Here is a 17,096-nt window from a genome sequence, read left to right on the forward strand (position 1 = left end):
TTGTGCTCTAGGTTCTACTCTTACACCACTGAACAAGTTAAGGAACTAATTCAAACAACCTGATTTGAACAAAAATGACTGTATATAATATAACCTGTGACTTGAACAGAATGATTATGTGTTGGTAATTTTCTCAGTAGTACAGTGATGGAGGGGCAGCCGTGGACCACTGGTAAGCACTCTGTACCTGTAACCGGAGGGTTGCCGGTTCGAGCCCCGACCATGTAGGCACGGCTGAAGTGCCCTTGAGAAAGGCACCTAACCCCTCACTGCTCCACGAGCGCCGCTGTTGTAGCAGGCAGCTCACTGCGCCGGGATTAGTGTGTGCTTCACCTCACTGTGTGTACACTGTGTACTGAGTGTGTTTCACTAATTCATGGATTGGGATAAATGCAGAGACCAAATTTCCCTCAAGGGATCAAAAGAGTATATATACTTATACTTATAGATCTCAAAAGAAAGAATAGTCTGATTACTATTAGGGTCAATGCTCTAGCTTTCAGCACTATGGTTGACCTTACATGAAATAGTATTATTAGCGTCATTAGCAGGGTTGTAGACATCTCATTTCGTTGAGGGGTAGTACAGGAAATCAGTTTTATCCAGTTCTGTTGCAAAACCATATGGTTGCTTTTAAACCACAATGATGACAATTTATTAATGGATAAAAAACAACAAGACTCTTTCCAGCGATAACCTTTACAAGGTGCACAGTCAAGAAGGAAGTCATATATTAATAGTTTCCTGGTTTAAAATACACAGGGGTAGAGTTTAGAACGGACTATGACACATTGACAAACATATCAGATCAATATGTATCCCAGCAAGCACTTTCCCAATGTTCATCCATAGGACCCCTCCCAAATTCCTTTCAGTTACGGCTTTGTGTTTTGCTGCGGCTGCTGCTGCTCCTGTACTTTCTGCTTGGGGGCTTCAGGGTACACCAGGAAGCCGGTGAAGGTGATGTACTTGGCGTGGTTGCTGTAGGCACCGAAGCCGTCCCGCTGGTGACTGTACAGCCAGACGGTGTCACCGCGCTGCAGCTGGAGCATCAGACTCTGGCTCTGGAGGGCCTTCTCCTGGTCGCTGTCGTCATAGATCATGGCCTGCACCTCCAAGTGGTTCTTCATCAGCTTGATGGACAGTGTCTTGTGCGGGAGCTTCCCAGCATTGAAGGCGAAGTAGTAAGCACCCGGCAGGCGGCAGGTAAAGGTGCCGGTGGACATGTTGAAGTCGCTGCCGATGTTGACGAAGTCCGAGTCAAAGGTGATGGGGTGGTGCTCAGCGTGGCCTCGGTCCACTCCCACGATACTCTGGGTGCGGCCCACGGAGAAGGCTGACCTGGGATCTTCCTCCTCCTCTTCCTCCTCTTCTGTCTGTTGCTCTTCCTCAGCTTGCTCCTTCTCATCCTGCGCTTTCAGGATGTTCTCCCTGGCGTCCGGGATGACCTTGTCGGTCTGGGCGTTCTCGTGAACCACAGCCTCGTTCTCGTGGCGGTTCGTCGTCTCTTTGACGACCGGCTCCTGGAAGCTGTAGGTGTCAGGGTAGATCAGGTAGCCATTGAAGGTGGTGTAGTGGCCCGTGTTGCTGTAGATGGCGTAACGTGGGTCGCCATGGAGACGGAGCCAGACGGTGTCGCCGAAGTCGAGCTGCAGCATGGCGCTCTGACTCTGCACTTTCCGCTCCTCGTTGGCGTTCTCATCGTAAACGATGGCCTGCACTTCGTTGCGGTTCTTCATCAGCATGACTGACAGGTCCCGGCGGGGGAACTTCCCCACAGTGAAAGAGAAGTAGTACGCCCCGGGTATCCGACAGCGGAACATGCCTGCTTTGGGGTCGAAGTCGCCGCCAATGTTGACATAGACCTTATCAAAGGTGACCACCATCTTGGGGCCACCCTCCATGCTGTTGGTGCGTGCTACAGAGAAGGCCGATCGCTGCTCCACGTCCTCTGTCAGACGGGCAAAGCCCCATGCCAGGGTCACATGACTCAACAAGCCAATCAAAAGAGGCCAGGTGTGCTTCATCCTCTTTTCTGTGGGGATCAAAGAGAATAAGGGTTAAGTTAGATTTGATAACCTTGAATTCTTGTCTAAAATAGCCCACTTGTATTAAATCTCAAATCTCAGTAGTTGCAGTAGAACATTTTTTCTCAGACAAGATTAGGTCATAAAGGTCACTGGCCACCTATTGTCATGAAAAAACATCAAACAGTATTAATAAATCATCTAGGAAGCTTATCCAACAGAGAGGCAGCCTACAGTAACAATTTGAGTTATTCTGCTTGAATGCTATTTGTTGGAGATTTATGCTTTAGAGATTTATACAAGACACTACATTTTACAGACCTCAGACCTGTCATTCTTGTGTCATTTTCAGATATTGTAGGGATGATATACTAATGTGAAAGAATTTACAAACACTCGAACTGCAATCAATATTTTTGTCTGTCTGTATTTTCTGTATTTTTGTATTTAGTCTTTCATTTTGTGTACACTGCTTTACATTGTTTGCCTATATTTATTTCAACTCTTTGTTTCTCCCTGCAGAGGTAAATTACAAACCTATTCACACGCTAATGAGAGATAAGTAAATGCATTTTTCTGTGAAAGCCTGTTCAAACAGAGCTATTCAGAAATATCTTAATTTATTCTGGAAGCAAACAATGACATTGTTACAGTGTACATCTAAACAACTCTATTAGACTTTTAATGACAGCAAACAAAAACAGTATGTCTGGTGAAAGTGAATGCATGTTTAATGGAACAATCAGGTGCTGATCAAAGTTAGCAATGTGTCAGTGGGGACAAAATTACAGTACATAAAATATTCATCATAGCAGGAAACCTGTAGCGCAGGGAAACCTGCTGTGGAGCCTTTACTTTATAGTGAATTGCTATTTACAGCAGGCTTTTCTATCTCATTCCAAAACAATGCAATCATAAAGTCGCATTCTCTAGTGTTTTCTGAGTGATGATTGTATAATGATGGAAGTGATGGTTCTGTTTTTGTAAAGATGATAAAGGTGCAGAAAAGTGAATCAATTTAAATTTATTCCATTTATTTATACACAGGCTTTCTGCCTCTGCACTTGCAATCTACATCAGGCAGTGCATGCAATGTTACATAATGGCGTTTTCAATTATAGTGCATATATTGATTTTAAACCATTAGTCCAATATTATGGAAAGCACTCTGAATGTACTCTGACTGAGTAAACAAGACTGATTTGCATTCTGATTCCCTTGGCCCATTCAACAACTTCCTCATATTTAACAAACTGGCTTGCTCTGGATTCTCAAGGGAACAAACACGTTACTTTTCCGTGGGTGTTCACAGCAACAGGCCAATGCAACAGAAGCAGATGCAAGACTATCACAGTGCAAGCAGTGCTGTCCACAGTTTTCATGGGTGGAGGAGGCTGGCGATAGACTCCAAGTGGAGCACAGCACTCAGAGGACTCTGCCTGCAGGTTGAAACACTTCTCTGTGCTGTGTTGTGGGATCACACAGAAGTGAGTCTGCATTAATTAGGAGCTAATTACTACTGGGGAGCGCACACTTGACTTGGCTAATGAAGGAGCTGCAGAAGACAGAGAGCTTGATCAATGTGTTTATTCCTGCTATGCATGCTATTGGGGGTGCTATGCTATGCATGCTATTGGTTCTGCTTTCATAGAGGGATAAGATGGTTCTGAATATGCAGATCATTTAACACTTCAACTCTGAGAGACTGTGACATTGCTTTCCTTAACTAAGCAGTGATGGTAATTAAAAATACAAAATGCACAACAATAACTGGCCTTGAGGAGGGGGTCAAAGCAGAGTAGTGTTACCATAGTGTTACTACTGGAAGCAGTATGACAATAATTGCTTAAATTGCATGATTTATGACATTGTTGACATGTTGTACATGTATTGTATACTCAAGTTGCATGGTTACATTTTAAGATTTATTCTATTTTCTTCAATCAAGTCGGCTCCACCACCTCCAATCATTATTTGGTCAAGCTTCCACAGGAATGTGTCTATGATCATTTCCAATGACATTATTTTGTGTGTTCTGACTTTTAAAAAACCCTTTAATACCTCATCATTGCTGGATAAAATCTTCAAAGGTATAAAATGAATCGGCACTCCACACCCTAATGTTACAAGACCTTTTGCTAATGCTCCTGCTACCTCTTCATAGCGCACAAATTCCTTTTAATGCTTCATCGTTCTTTTGAAGCAAATCACTTGGAGATATTTGGGCCTTTCTTGGCTTTGTGCCAGTGGTTTTGCGCTACAGTAATGTCAGCCAGCACAATTTGGTTTATAAACAGATGCGATCGGAAGTGCTAAGTAGTGTGTAATTCTTGGATGATCAAGCCTCGACACAGATTGCATTAATCAGCATGATGGCAATCCTGCCCCTACCCTGTTCTTGTCATCGAGCATTGTATCACATCTGTGATGTGGGTGTCTTTTAAACATATTTTTAGCCTTCAAATGCACCACCTTCCACAATGAATAAGATTGCATTAGATTTGTTTTGGTAAATGGAATGGTTTTTGATGCTTTTGTACAAAACATGCATTTTTGACTCATTTTCCATTTCAAAAGCTATGACATATTCCTGATATGAATTAAATATATAACATATATTATATTATATTATATTTTAGAAAATATAGTTTCTATGTTTGCTACTCATAGCACTAATCACAACACCACTGTCGTCAGCACTGCTTAATTTAACAGCTTGCAGATGATACAGTTAGTCAGATGACAGAGGATGGATCTCTAAGGATCACTCCTATTCTCATTCATTTGTCACATACAGGAAACAGTGGCAGGCCTTTTACATCTGTGCTATCATCACCAAATGTGCTAGAGCTAGACCTAATGACACTCGTAGGGCAGAGAGCAGTTCATCATGCTATTATGCTGCTTATCTAGGGCATCATAATGGGCTTGGTAGAGTACGCTAGTCAAAGTACTTCTTGGTGTCTTTGTACTGTGTTACTGAATCCATCCCTCAACAACAACAGCTGCAAGGCTGCATGCTATGAGGGAGAATCCCATGCTAGGGTGGTCACAGCAAAGCAGAGTGGTGAAAACAAGGGCAATGCTTCAGCAACCAAAACACGCTAATGAAAAAAATAACTCTCTGTCATGTTACTTAATGAGACCTCAGAGGAGGAGAGATTGCAGATATTTTCTATATTTTTTTTAAAATCCTTTTACCCACTTTTGAACAGATGCGAAACGCTCAACTGGCGGCCCAGTTTTGTGTCAAATGAGGCTTCAAAACAGCACAGTTGTGTCGTTGCTGTGCTATCTGGTGAGAGGACTGCCTAGTGTGTCTGCCATCTTCGTTCAAGCCTGGCACACACAGATATCCCTGTCATAACTGTGGTTAATCCCTGTGTTTTGTATGACAATTCCATTGTGTGAAAAGATACAAATAAAAGGCTATAATTGCCATGGTAATGACAACAGAGAGGAGCACTGAATTCAGACTCTTGGTGCATCATCTCCATAGCAAAAGCCTTTAATGGCTGGATATTGTATGTTGTCCCAATTGAGCGCATGGTACAACAAGATGTTAGATTGTAGAAGCAATCTGAAGGGACTCATTCTGCCTCTGATCTGTAAAATGACAAGCTTCACAAAACTGTTTCAAATCTGGATGAGGCTCTTTCATTTCTGGAATGGCTGAGGGGAATTGTATTATGGACATATCTTATGGCAGACACTAAAATGAAAGAAATTGAAAATGGAAGAAAGAAAAATAGATAATGAACCTTTGAACAAACAGCCACAGTCAAAGGTTGGTTTCTTTGGCCCCCGGAACACAGTGAATGAGCATCCACAGCTTTCTTATTCATGTTAATCACCTGGTGCACAGACCATGGCCCCCAGCAAAATAGCTATACGAGAGGGTTGTGTGTGCGGCCCTTTGAAATGGAAATCACTACAAACCCATAACATCCAGACTGGCTCGTCCTGTTTTTAAGGGAGGCTATTTTAATCACATGGATAAAACGCTGGGATTCATTCGTTTTTAACGAGATGCAGTGAATAGCAAATTGAGATGGGGCGTGGAAGGTGAGGTGTGTGGCTATCACTGGCACTGTTGAGATAGATCTGCATGTGTGTGTGTGTGTGTGTGTGTGTGTGTGGGGGGGGGGGGGGGGGGGGGGGGGGGGGGGGGGGGGGTGAATAACTCAGCCTGAGAAGTGCTGTTGTGCTTTGCACAGCTGCCAAGGTTGATGAGGTTATACCCCTTGGAATAACACACAGATGGCAATACAATAAAGTGAGAAATATTTATATGAACTAACAGGAGGAACAACATGTTGACTTAGCAGTGTGGTTCCATTGCCATATAAAATATATACCTTGCAAAGTAAAGCACTGATAATTAAATGTGTATTGAATTAAGGGTGTGATACTGTAATCAAGTGCATTCTGTCAGCTTAGTTACACAGTTCTCAGGACCAGAGACTGTTAATCTTCACAGAAACCTGACGCAGTTGCTTAGACATTTTAATGTTATTTATAAAGAAGCATATAGGATTAGGATACCTTTGTTAACATGTTAAACACATCTAATTCATTGTATCAATATTCAACAACTGGTTGCAGCCATGCACTTTACTGAATGCTTGACTTGAACCCTGAGGGGCAGGGGAGGGATTATAAAGTTAGGTCAGTTTGGAGGGAATCAATAACTGTGTTTTTCCATCACATCAAGAAAAATCAACATACTTCTGAAAATAACATAGCATTCTTATATATTTCAAAGGGCAATAATATAATATCCAAGAATGACACTGTACTGACGCGGGTTCAGTTTCATGATACAGGGTCTGTTACACTGTACGATTGTCCATATTCCTGTCTCAGTCAGTGAACGAGGCCAATCCCTGTGCTAGGAGTGAAATCGTGTTGACACACTGAGCCTTGTGCCAGTCACTACAGACAGATATCGTTCATCGTGACTCATTCAACTCACGCCACCAAAATAACTGCTGAGGGTTCGCACTTCACATCACAGTCAGATTTAAGAGGCTGAAAATGCGCCACAGTTGCGCTTAACAAGAATGGGTGATGGAGGTGTTTATTGGTAGCGGTGTCAGAGGGGACTTTTGGGTCTCCATTACCTCAAAAATGACCCAATTTATTAGTTATATTATATTGGAGTTATATGCTCCTTGGCAACGTCAGTGCCGAGACAAAGTTAGGGAAAGGATTCTATATTCTCCAACTGACTTATTGACTGCTTTTAATTTACGTCTATCATATCTCAATGGAATGCTCATCTAATGCAAGTCAGGCGTCACCTCTTCAATTCATTCATTTATTTACTTTTTAGTAAATAAATATCTAAATATGAGTGTGCTGGCTTCATCATAGCTGAAGAACACTTAGAAATACAGTACATGTTTAAAACCTTGGTTTTTGCCATTTTTAAACCCAAACTGACTATCCTTCAAAAGAACCATTGTGTTTACCAGTTGCATATATCCAACTGAGGCATTTCATATCTGAAGGTTTGAGCCAGTAGGGGTGTGGGGCCTGTCTCAGTCAGTCCATGTGTCTGGTGAGAGTGATAACAAACATATTCCAGGCAGAAGCAATTTTTGGGAACAACATTTTCATTTTTTTTTTCTTGAATGGAGGCACCATCACTTCAAAAAATAGACAGAAAAAATAGAAAGACAACTCTGACCAGGAGGGTTGGGACTGCAGAATTTAAGCATGACCAAAGAGAAAATAAATGATCTAATTTGCATCTCTGACTTCCTACTTTAAATAGCATTAATTGACGTAACATTAATATTAACACAGATGGGTCCATTATGTAAGAAGCGCCATTATCAGTTCAATGCTTTGTTATGACAGCAACTAAACACTCCAGGGTTTGAGGGCTTATTTTTACATTTGTTTTCTCTCTCTCTCTCTCTCTCTCTCTCTCTCTCTTTCCCCTCTATTCCTTTTGGACCTCTCTCTCGGTGCACTGAGAGGAAGAAAGCGATCATGAAATCCCAGTGACTCTTGTGTTTGTCTGGCCGTTTTGGCAGGCCGCTGCTGAGGACAGAGTGCATCACTCATCGGGCATAAACAACAGACAGGAGAGGCTTTATTTCCCTCGCTGCCGCACTCTGAAACGAAATCTCCTCCGTTCCCGAAAAAATGATAGAGGCCTTTTTCATCTGTCCTTGCTGCTCCAGATGTCCCTGCGCACTGGCGGGCACAGATATCAATAGCCAATGACCACGGGGTTCCTTTCACCCTCTAAATAGGACACACGAGAGCCAAGGCACACGGCCGAGGGTGGACGCCCATGAGAGCACGAAACACACCGATATGAACAGACGAATTTCTTTGTTTTCCTAAAACGTCCAAAAACATTCCCCTCTATCCTTGCATGGAGCTTTGAGTAGCACCGAGGCTACATGCAACTGAATATGGGTCTGCTGCCAATGCAGACAAACGGCACTGCACAAGAAGTCTTTAAGTCCTCAGTGCCTCTCTCTTATACAATCTTAGAGATTGGTCTCTCTTGATTCACTCTACTAAATCCCTGTTTGGAATCTGTTGGTGCTGAGAATAATGCCTCTGCTAAAAGCTAAAATGTTCACACTGTCAAAACAATTGTCTCCAAAATTTCCTGTTGGGGTTTGGCTTGATCATCCAATGTTTCTTTTGTGCATTTTGCCAGGAAAAAAAGAGACTGCACTGTAAATATAAAATTTACATAAGCATTTAATTGGATGTGAATTCATTTGGGATCCACCTTCATTGTGAGATGAGAGTACCTTCTTCAGGACGTCTTTATACTGTAGGCGGAATCTATTAGTGATGAAGCCTCCTTCTGCATATGCAGCAAACAATCTACACTGGACCTTAAGCAAGAGAAAGGTAAGAAAGTCTGATGCATGGACACACATCTATATGCACACTGTATGTCTTCACATGGAGACAAACACAACATGGACACAAACACAAATAAAATTTCACACATACAAAATCTCTCTCTCTCTTTCTCTCTCTCTCACACACACTCACTGATAAAGACACACACACACACACACACACACACACACACACACACACACACACACACATCTATGCATACAGCATCTCTGTCGACTTCCCAGGAAACCCAAATCACACTGGCAAGCAGTCACAAACAAACTGTGCGCAAATATGGCAATCTGGACCGACCTCAAACACAAGCCAAATGAGGATCTATCCATTCTGGCTGTTGCGTCAGAGGAAGGGGGATGGGTGTTATAAAGTTGCTTCTGAATCACACTTGAAAAGACACAGAAAAATGATGGCGGAGAAAGTGAGAATAAGACCTCAGCTTCTGACAGATTTAGGTTAGCTCCTACCTCATTACAGCTATGTGTGGGCTGCGAGGAGAGATGGCGTTTATTATGAGTCTCTCTCTCTCTCTCTCTCTCTCTCTCTCTCTCTCTCTCTCTCTCTCTCTCTCTCTCTCTCTCTCTTTTTTGTCTTTCTCTTTCCATCTCTTCCCCTTATTCAGTGACTCTCCACTTACAGTAATGCGGTGGGTATATTTAAAACATGACATTCACCATCATGATGTAACAGCATCCACAGTAATACTTATGCAACTTATTAATTACCAGAATATAACCGTATGTGGATGCCGTGCACAACCTAACCTTGACCTGAACTCTAATTCTAAGCGGGTCCATACAAGTCGTTGCATCATGAATTGACACTTGAGATGCGAGACTGACAACATGTCACGTTGTTCTTGTACACCCCACAACGGTGTTGAATGAGAAACATCACACACACACACACACACACACACACACACAAACACGCACACACACACATGCAATAGCGAGTGTGTGCAGGATAGAGAAGGAGAGAAAATAATTGGCTTTAGTGGAATGCACAGTTTGTTTACGGAGTTGACTCATCTATGTTCACAGCTACCAGTGTTTTTCTCCGTATTTTCTTTAGTGCACAACAACTGTAAGCCCCATGTTATCTCACACATTTACCATAATTCTATAAAAACACCTCATCTCCACTTTTTCAAACACACACATTATGATTGTACAACACCATTATGACATTATGCAGTATCAGTGGTCACAATGGGCACTGCGTACTGTACTTGCCAACGCCATCCATTGCAAACCCCTGTAGGCACGAACAAGGCTCTTCAAAGGCAATGCAGCTGTGTCAAATCGGACAATTATTCTGCATGGAAAAACAAATCAATACAACTCTAAATTGAGGAGGGAGCTCCGTGCACTGTGCATGGCATGGCCCTCTGCGTCTGACCTCAGCGAGGCTTGTGGTTGTGCTCTGCTCTCCACCTGCAAATTGTCTGAAGAGGATGCTTGGACAGGGAGAGGAGACGAGATGAGAGGGAGATTATGGGATGACCTACTTTCTAATGAAATCTCTGTTGCAATCAAATGTCCTATATATGATATAAATTTGCATATGTTGCATTGCTGTTTAAATCAAGGTCTGAGGCAACTGGAATGAGGCTCACTGGATCACTCTCCTCTCCAGTAGGGTGCTCTCGTCCGTGGGCCGGCGAGATGAGGGATTATGTGCTGTGGAAATAATAAATGGCCCTACGGTGTCTGCGCCAGGATAATATTGCTCATCTGTTTAATAACAGGGCTAATTATTCACACTAATGAAGCGTTCGCCACCACCACACCACCTCCACCCTCACCGCCACCCCTGCTGCCTTAGTCTCTGCCCACAACCTCTCTGTCCTTTCACTGACGGCTGACAGTGAGGTCCCCTAAGTATAAGACAGCTGTCTTACCGAGCTGACACAGTATTGATCACACTGTGTGCTTGCTTTTTAAGCTCTGCTCAAAGAGGTTGGTAGGCTGTCCAAGAGCTTCTGCAAATGTCTACGTATATATGGCCACTTCAGAGGTTTGTCTGTGCATTGCTTAGTGTAAATGGACTGTATTGGCTCTGAATAAAGAATGGTAACAATGATATTGAAATACAATTTCCTGTGTTGCTGTCCATAGAAATACAGACAGAAAACAAATGCATATGACCTCAGCTAAGCATAAAGCTCTCATATAAATAATCTGATCTCATTGTCTCTTTTGATACCCTGCACAGTGTTTCCTTCTGTCCAGACTTGTAAAATCTATCCACAGAAGTATGTTTTAATTTGGCATATACATGACCCAGAAAGTGTGGTGCATCCATGCCTTAAGAAGGTTTTCTCTCTCTTTTTTTCTCTCTCTCATGCACTTTCTCGCTCTTTCTTTCTCTCTTTCTCTCACTCACTCACACACTTTTTCTCTCCCTGTCTCTCTCTCTCTCTCTCTCTCTGGAGCCTTTTTATCTCACACAACACCACCCTTTCCAGTCCTGCCATTACCAGTTAGTGCACTGGGAGATGTCATCTCACCACTCATGTGGAGCAACGACATGAGGCACGGATCTGTCTGTTCCCACACAGAGCTCTCATACAGACAGAGAGAGAGAGAGAAAGAGAGAGAGAGAGGGAGGGAAGGAGGGAGGGAAGGAGGAAGAGAGAGCATGAACGCAAAGATAGGTGGGGTTGGTTGAAAAAAACAGTAAATGAAGGCAGGAGGAACAAAACGGTGTAAAATGGTGGCAATCCAAATGATAAGGACAGCACAGGCAAGCTGAGAAGATAGATAGATAGATAGATAGATAGATAGATAGATAGATACTTTATTGATCCCAGAGGGGAAATTCAGGAAAAAAAAAAAAAAAATGATGTTAAAATACTGACAGGAGGATGTACACCCGGAGAATGGAGGGAGGAGAGAGAAGGCAGAGAACACAGGAGATGGGTGACAAAAGAAAACACACAGAGGTGGGTGGTGTTAAAAGTGAGAATGGGCTTTTGGTGACAATGCTCTTACTAAAAGGACAAGAGGAGAAGGACAAGAGGAGAAGGGTAGAAAGAAATGGGGGGAGGAAAAGGAGGAATATAGAAGGGGAGGAGGGTGTGAAAGACGTTTATCACAGTTCTCAATCTATAGTATTGGGTCTTCATTCTCAATCTATAGTATTGGGTCTTCATTCTCAATCTATAGTATTGGGTCTTCATTCTCAATCTATAGTATTGGGTCTTCATTCTCAATCTATAGTATTGGGTCTTCATTCCTCTCAATCACTGACTATTTTCCTCCCCCTCTATCTCACCACTCTGTGTGGCATACTGGTAAACACACTCCCCAACCCTATAATCAATAAAAACATTCACCCGCAAGACACACACACACACACACACACACACACACACACACACACACACACACACACACAGATACACAAAGTATTTCCTCTGCTCTTCAACCAGGTCATGGGATTCAGCCACTGCGCCCACAATGAATTGGTCTCCACGTGTCCCCTCGGCAATCCATCATCCCTGGCCGGGACTAACAGCCCGTAGTGCAGGCTCAGTCGCTGCCCATTAAGCAGCAGTGTTGTTGCATTCCTCCCCAAAGACGCGGACAGCAGCGAAACACTCGCCCGTTTCTCCCCACCTGCTCGTGGGCAGAGTTGCCTCACACAGCCAACAGAGACATTCGACTGAGAGAGGAGGGAGGGAGGGAGTGTTTGTCAGCACACAAATGAGTTACTCCACTTCTACTCATCTGATAGCCCTGCCAAAATGGTCTGTTTGAAATAGTCTGTTTAATTCATAGACTGATTAAAAAGTATATATATTGGATTGATCATATAAGTGATACGAAACGCTACTTTTGCTTCCTTTTAATTAATTTTGCTGAAATTGGTAATTAGACTGAAATATGTTCATGCTGTGTCAGTTGTGCTTGTGCAAGAGTATGCCCTGTCACACAAAATTCACAATGGCTGACCACAAAATGATCAATAACTGACAACATGAACTGTTTTTCAACCATTCACCTTTTCTCCTCCAAAGCAGCTCTCATAGTGCGTCACCATAACATGATTCATACCCAGGTGTGCTATGTTATCAAACACAAAGCGCTTCTTCAGTCCAGCCCAAAACCTTTAAACCATTTCACTGTTTCATCATCTGATTAATCGTCTGCTTTATTTACACATGCATCTAATAAACATGAATCTATTGATATTAAATATCAAACATGCCCACTCAGAAGATCTCTGTCATTTGCAATGATTTAAAAACAAAAAAAAACTGACATTCTGAAAGCCCAGCAAGGTGCTTACAGACAGATAAGCCTCAGCCCAAACCCCTCTGTTATAGTCTGTTCCTAATTCCTAACTGTTACTTTTTGTTTTGTGGTTGGTAGACCTCCCCAGCCAGGATCTGCTTCCCTTATCTGTTCTCTTCTACAGCTAGCTCCCATTCATAGACCCAGGTGACTAGCTCACAGCTCCAGGGCGTGAGGTCTCTATCCCTGACCTCCACCTTGATCATCTACTCCACGCTCCGCACAGATGAAACACTCCTCCCCCAAAGGAGACCCATGAAAGTCTTGCTTCCACCTCTGCCCCCCCCCCCCCCTCTCTGTCTTTCTTTTTCCCCTCTCTCTTTCCCTCTCTCTTTCCCTCTCTCTTTCCCTCTCTCTTTCCCTCTCTCTTCCTTTCTCTCTCTTCCCGTCTCTCTCACAGGCTGCCCGAGCATCAAGTGTGAACAAAGGGGAAGGAGGAAACCGATAAGAACTACACACTGAGGTAACTGATAAACCTCGTATCTCAGCGCCACATCAAAACACTCCTCTGTTCTGCATTCGCTCCCTCTCTCTTTTAACAAAGGGATCGAGCACCATGTGCTTAGCCAAAAGCACAGAGTTAAACACGCCGTGTGCCCTTTTGCTCGCTGCAGATTCCAGCATAGATGCTAATACCGATCAGATAAGAGATGCATGCATCCTGGCTGCAGCAAAGCAGCGAGAAAGAGGGGGGGGGGGGAAATCCCACGCTGGATCCCACTGCTCAGCCGATTCAGAATGGGAGCAGGAGGGTGAGCAGCCTGCCCTGTGTCCTGCCCAGAGACCCGCGCCGGACCTGTGGTGTGCTTACCTGTGTGTGGAGAGGAGGGCTGAGGTCTCTGTTCAACTCCTCTGAATGAGCAGTGGTGGCTGGACAGGAAGCGTTTGGTCTCTGCTCTGCCTCCCGGAGCGTGTGTGTGTGTATCCTCAACCTTCTGCTGTTGTCTGGCAATCTGCGTCTCTCTCTCTCTCTCTCTCTTTCTCTTTCTCTCTCTTTCTCTCTCACCCTCTCTCTGTCACACACACACACATACACACACACTCATAGGAGGATCTGAGAGCAATCGAGGGAGGCTTTAGGTGGTAGGGGGACTCTGGAAGGACGATTAGGAGTGCTACTCGGGCAGCATTCACCATGGGGAGATGCAAGGGGGGTTGGGATTACAGAGGGAATGAAGGCACAATCTGTAGAGGGTGGTGTTCAATTAGGTTTAATCTCTGACAGTATCAGAATGTGTTATACTGTATGTGTGTGTGTGTGTGTGTGTGTGTGTGTGTGTGTGTGTGTGTGTGTGTGTGTGTGTGTAAGATAGCAAGTGTTACTGTGGGCATGTCCATTTGTGCATGTGATGCTATGTAATATGCTGTTTGCGATATGATGTGATTAAGAAGTCATACGTGTGTGTGTGTGTGTGTGTGTTTGTGTGTGTGTGTGTGCGCACCATGTGTAAGCTTGGTGTCCATTTATCTCTGTGAAGATTAAGATACGTAGCAAATACATAAAGCCATACCTGTAAAACTCAGTGTGTGTGTGTGTTCAGTGTTTAAGCACTTAAACACGGGATCTAGTCCGTACTGAGGGTTTTTCAGTATTGCAACAATAATGGCAATTTCGCACTCTTGTGCATGATTATAGTCATTATCCTGATTCCCAGGAGGGCAGAGAAAGAAAGAGAGAGAGAGTGAGAGAGAGGGAGGGAGGGAGAGGGAGAGAGAGGGAGAGAGGGAGAGAGAGGGAGGGAGGGAAAATGAGAGGAGAGGAATAGGGTGGGGGAGGTATAGAATTCTCTGTGAGAGTCGAGTGCACAGCACAATTATCACATTGAGATATTTTCTCTGGCTATCATCCTTGCTGCTTGCACAGGCACTTTGTAACCCAGTGCTAGGTTGATATGATTTTTTGGAGTGTGTGTGTGTGTGTGTGTGTGTGTGTGTGTGTTGGTGGGTGGGGGGGGTGGGGGGGTCCAGTTGGCACAGGTGTAGATCTCTGCAAGGATACGCCAAATGTTTGGATAGCACTGAAAACAGATGAGCCCTTTCAGCCAAAAATAAAATTGCTCAAAGACAGACTGTGAGACATTTACGCTGTGAATCCATCCAGGTACTCTAATAGTTCACCGGAGAGTCTCTCTGGTGGACATGTTTGCCATTTCTGCTGGTTATATAACGAACGACCCAGACAATTTGCAGAAGTTGCACAAGTTGCACCAAAAAAAAAGAAAGAAAACAAACGTACAAGTGTGAGCATCTGAATGAAACATCCCGTCCTTTGATACTGCGGCGGCGTGAGCTCTAATACGGCTCTGTGGACTTTGGAGGGGACAGTGGAGAGAAACGAAAGGCACAGAAAATCCCTTTGACACTTTCTCCGAGAGAGCCGTGTCGGAGAAGAGAGGAGTGCAGCCCGATAGGCTTTGGGAGGATAAGGCTTTGGGAGGAAAAGGCTTCTCGGCCAGAAGAGTGACAGGTGCGTGTTCGGGTGGAGATAAGGGGGGCGCTGATAAAAGTAGCACATTAAATTACCGCCCCAGCAATCCACAAAATAGTGCTGTTTCGGCGAAATGTGTCATTAAACTTTGGATGATAGCACTGCTGTGTGTGTGTGTGTGTGTGTGTGTGTGTGTGTGTGTGTGTGTTGTATTTTGTATTTTGTTATCTTGTCCTCTTTCTGGGGAAATGAGGGGAGTGCAAAAGCCTATTTTTAGTTTGGCTTGTTCTACAAAAAAAAATACTAATAAGAAATCTAGGACAACCTGGAATTTCAAAGAGGTCCTGGTCAGAGATGGATCAAAGCAACCTTACCTCCAAGGGCTTGCCTTCATTTCCTCCAAAGAACAAAAACAGCAAAGCTGTGAGTTCAACAGATGAAAACCATAAAAAACAGATTATGCCTGTTGAAGACTGAAATATGTAGTGATCACATATCTTATATATGTTATCATATATAAGTATTCATGAACAGAATTTCAGAAATGTTGAAAGTTACAGTTGCATTTATGTTAACAGTCTCAAACTAATTCCTATAGTTCTAATTTTCACTTCTGTTTCCTCAAATGCATCAGTCATTCCAGTATAGGACTAAATGGGTGGAATGTATTATGTGTGATGGAATGTGCCTATGTATTTTGCATTGAGGGATGCAAGATGTCAAGGCTGGTTGCACGGATGTTGGTTTAACATAATATTGCATGTATCTGCTTGAGCTATATTAATATTTCAAATAAAAAGCCATTTGCTCATGGTTTGGCTCAAAGAGGTCAAATACATATCAGAGACTACATACTGTTTACTGGAAGAGATGAATGTCAACTAATGTTTGAAATATGGTTTTGTATCTGATTGTGTGTGTGTGTGTGTGTGTGTGTGTGTGTGTGTGTGTGTGTGTGTGTGTGTGTGTGAAGTAACTAACAACATTCATTCATTAATTCTATAAAGACTGTCTCTTCAAGACAACACAATTACATGATTAAAAAAAAAAGCCCTGCTGATAGTAAAGGCTTTGAAATGAGACTGAACACCAGTGGTTTTGGTCTGCATACAGTATTTCAAGGCAAGCGCTCATTAAAAAATATGCAGCTACCGCTGTTACACATGGAGGAATAAATCATGAATAAAGGCGATGTGGGGGACACCTCCACTCCCTGCTCAAGGCCAACTGAGAAGAACCAAATGAGATGGATGAGACGCGCACATCACCACCATGAATAATTAACTTAAAAGAGGGGTGTGATCCTCGGAGCGGGACGAGCTTGTCATATTATTAGTCTTCTAGGGGTTTCATGACCAATTTTATTCAGCCGTCTGCATACTGTTTCTTGGAAATGGAGATGAGACGAGATGACTTGAAATCAATTATTTCATTAGAATTTGTTTA

At 43.3% G+C, this 17,096-nt stretch overlaps 1 protein-coding gene across 1 annotated transcript; it reads right to left on the minus strand.

Annotated features, from left to right (window-relative positions):
- Positions 1-583: 583 nt before the first annotated feature.
- Positions 584-14,199, minus strand: c1qtnf4 (C1q and TNF related 4). Its single transcript, XM_042062369.1, has 2 exons — positions 14,034-14,199; positions 584-2,035 (listed from the first exon to the last, which is right to left on the minus strand). The coding sequence occupies exon 2, from the start codon at positions 2,025-2,027 to the stop codon at positions 876-878; it is 1,152 nt and encodes a 383-aa protein (XP_041918303.1). The 5' UTR covers positions 2,028-2,035; positions 14,034-14,199; the 3' UTR covers positions 584-875.
- Positions 14,200-17,096: the final 2,897 nt, after the last annotated feature.

Source organism: Alosa sapidissima, chromosome 14 (genome assembly GCF_018492685.1).
Source record: "Alosa sapidissima isolate fAloSap1 chromosome 14, fAloSap1.pri, whole genome shotgun sequence".
Classification (NCBI taxonomy): Eukaryota; Metazoa; Chordata; class Actinopteri; order Clupeiformes; family Clupeidae; genus Alosa; species Alosa sapidissima.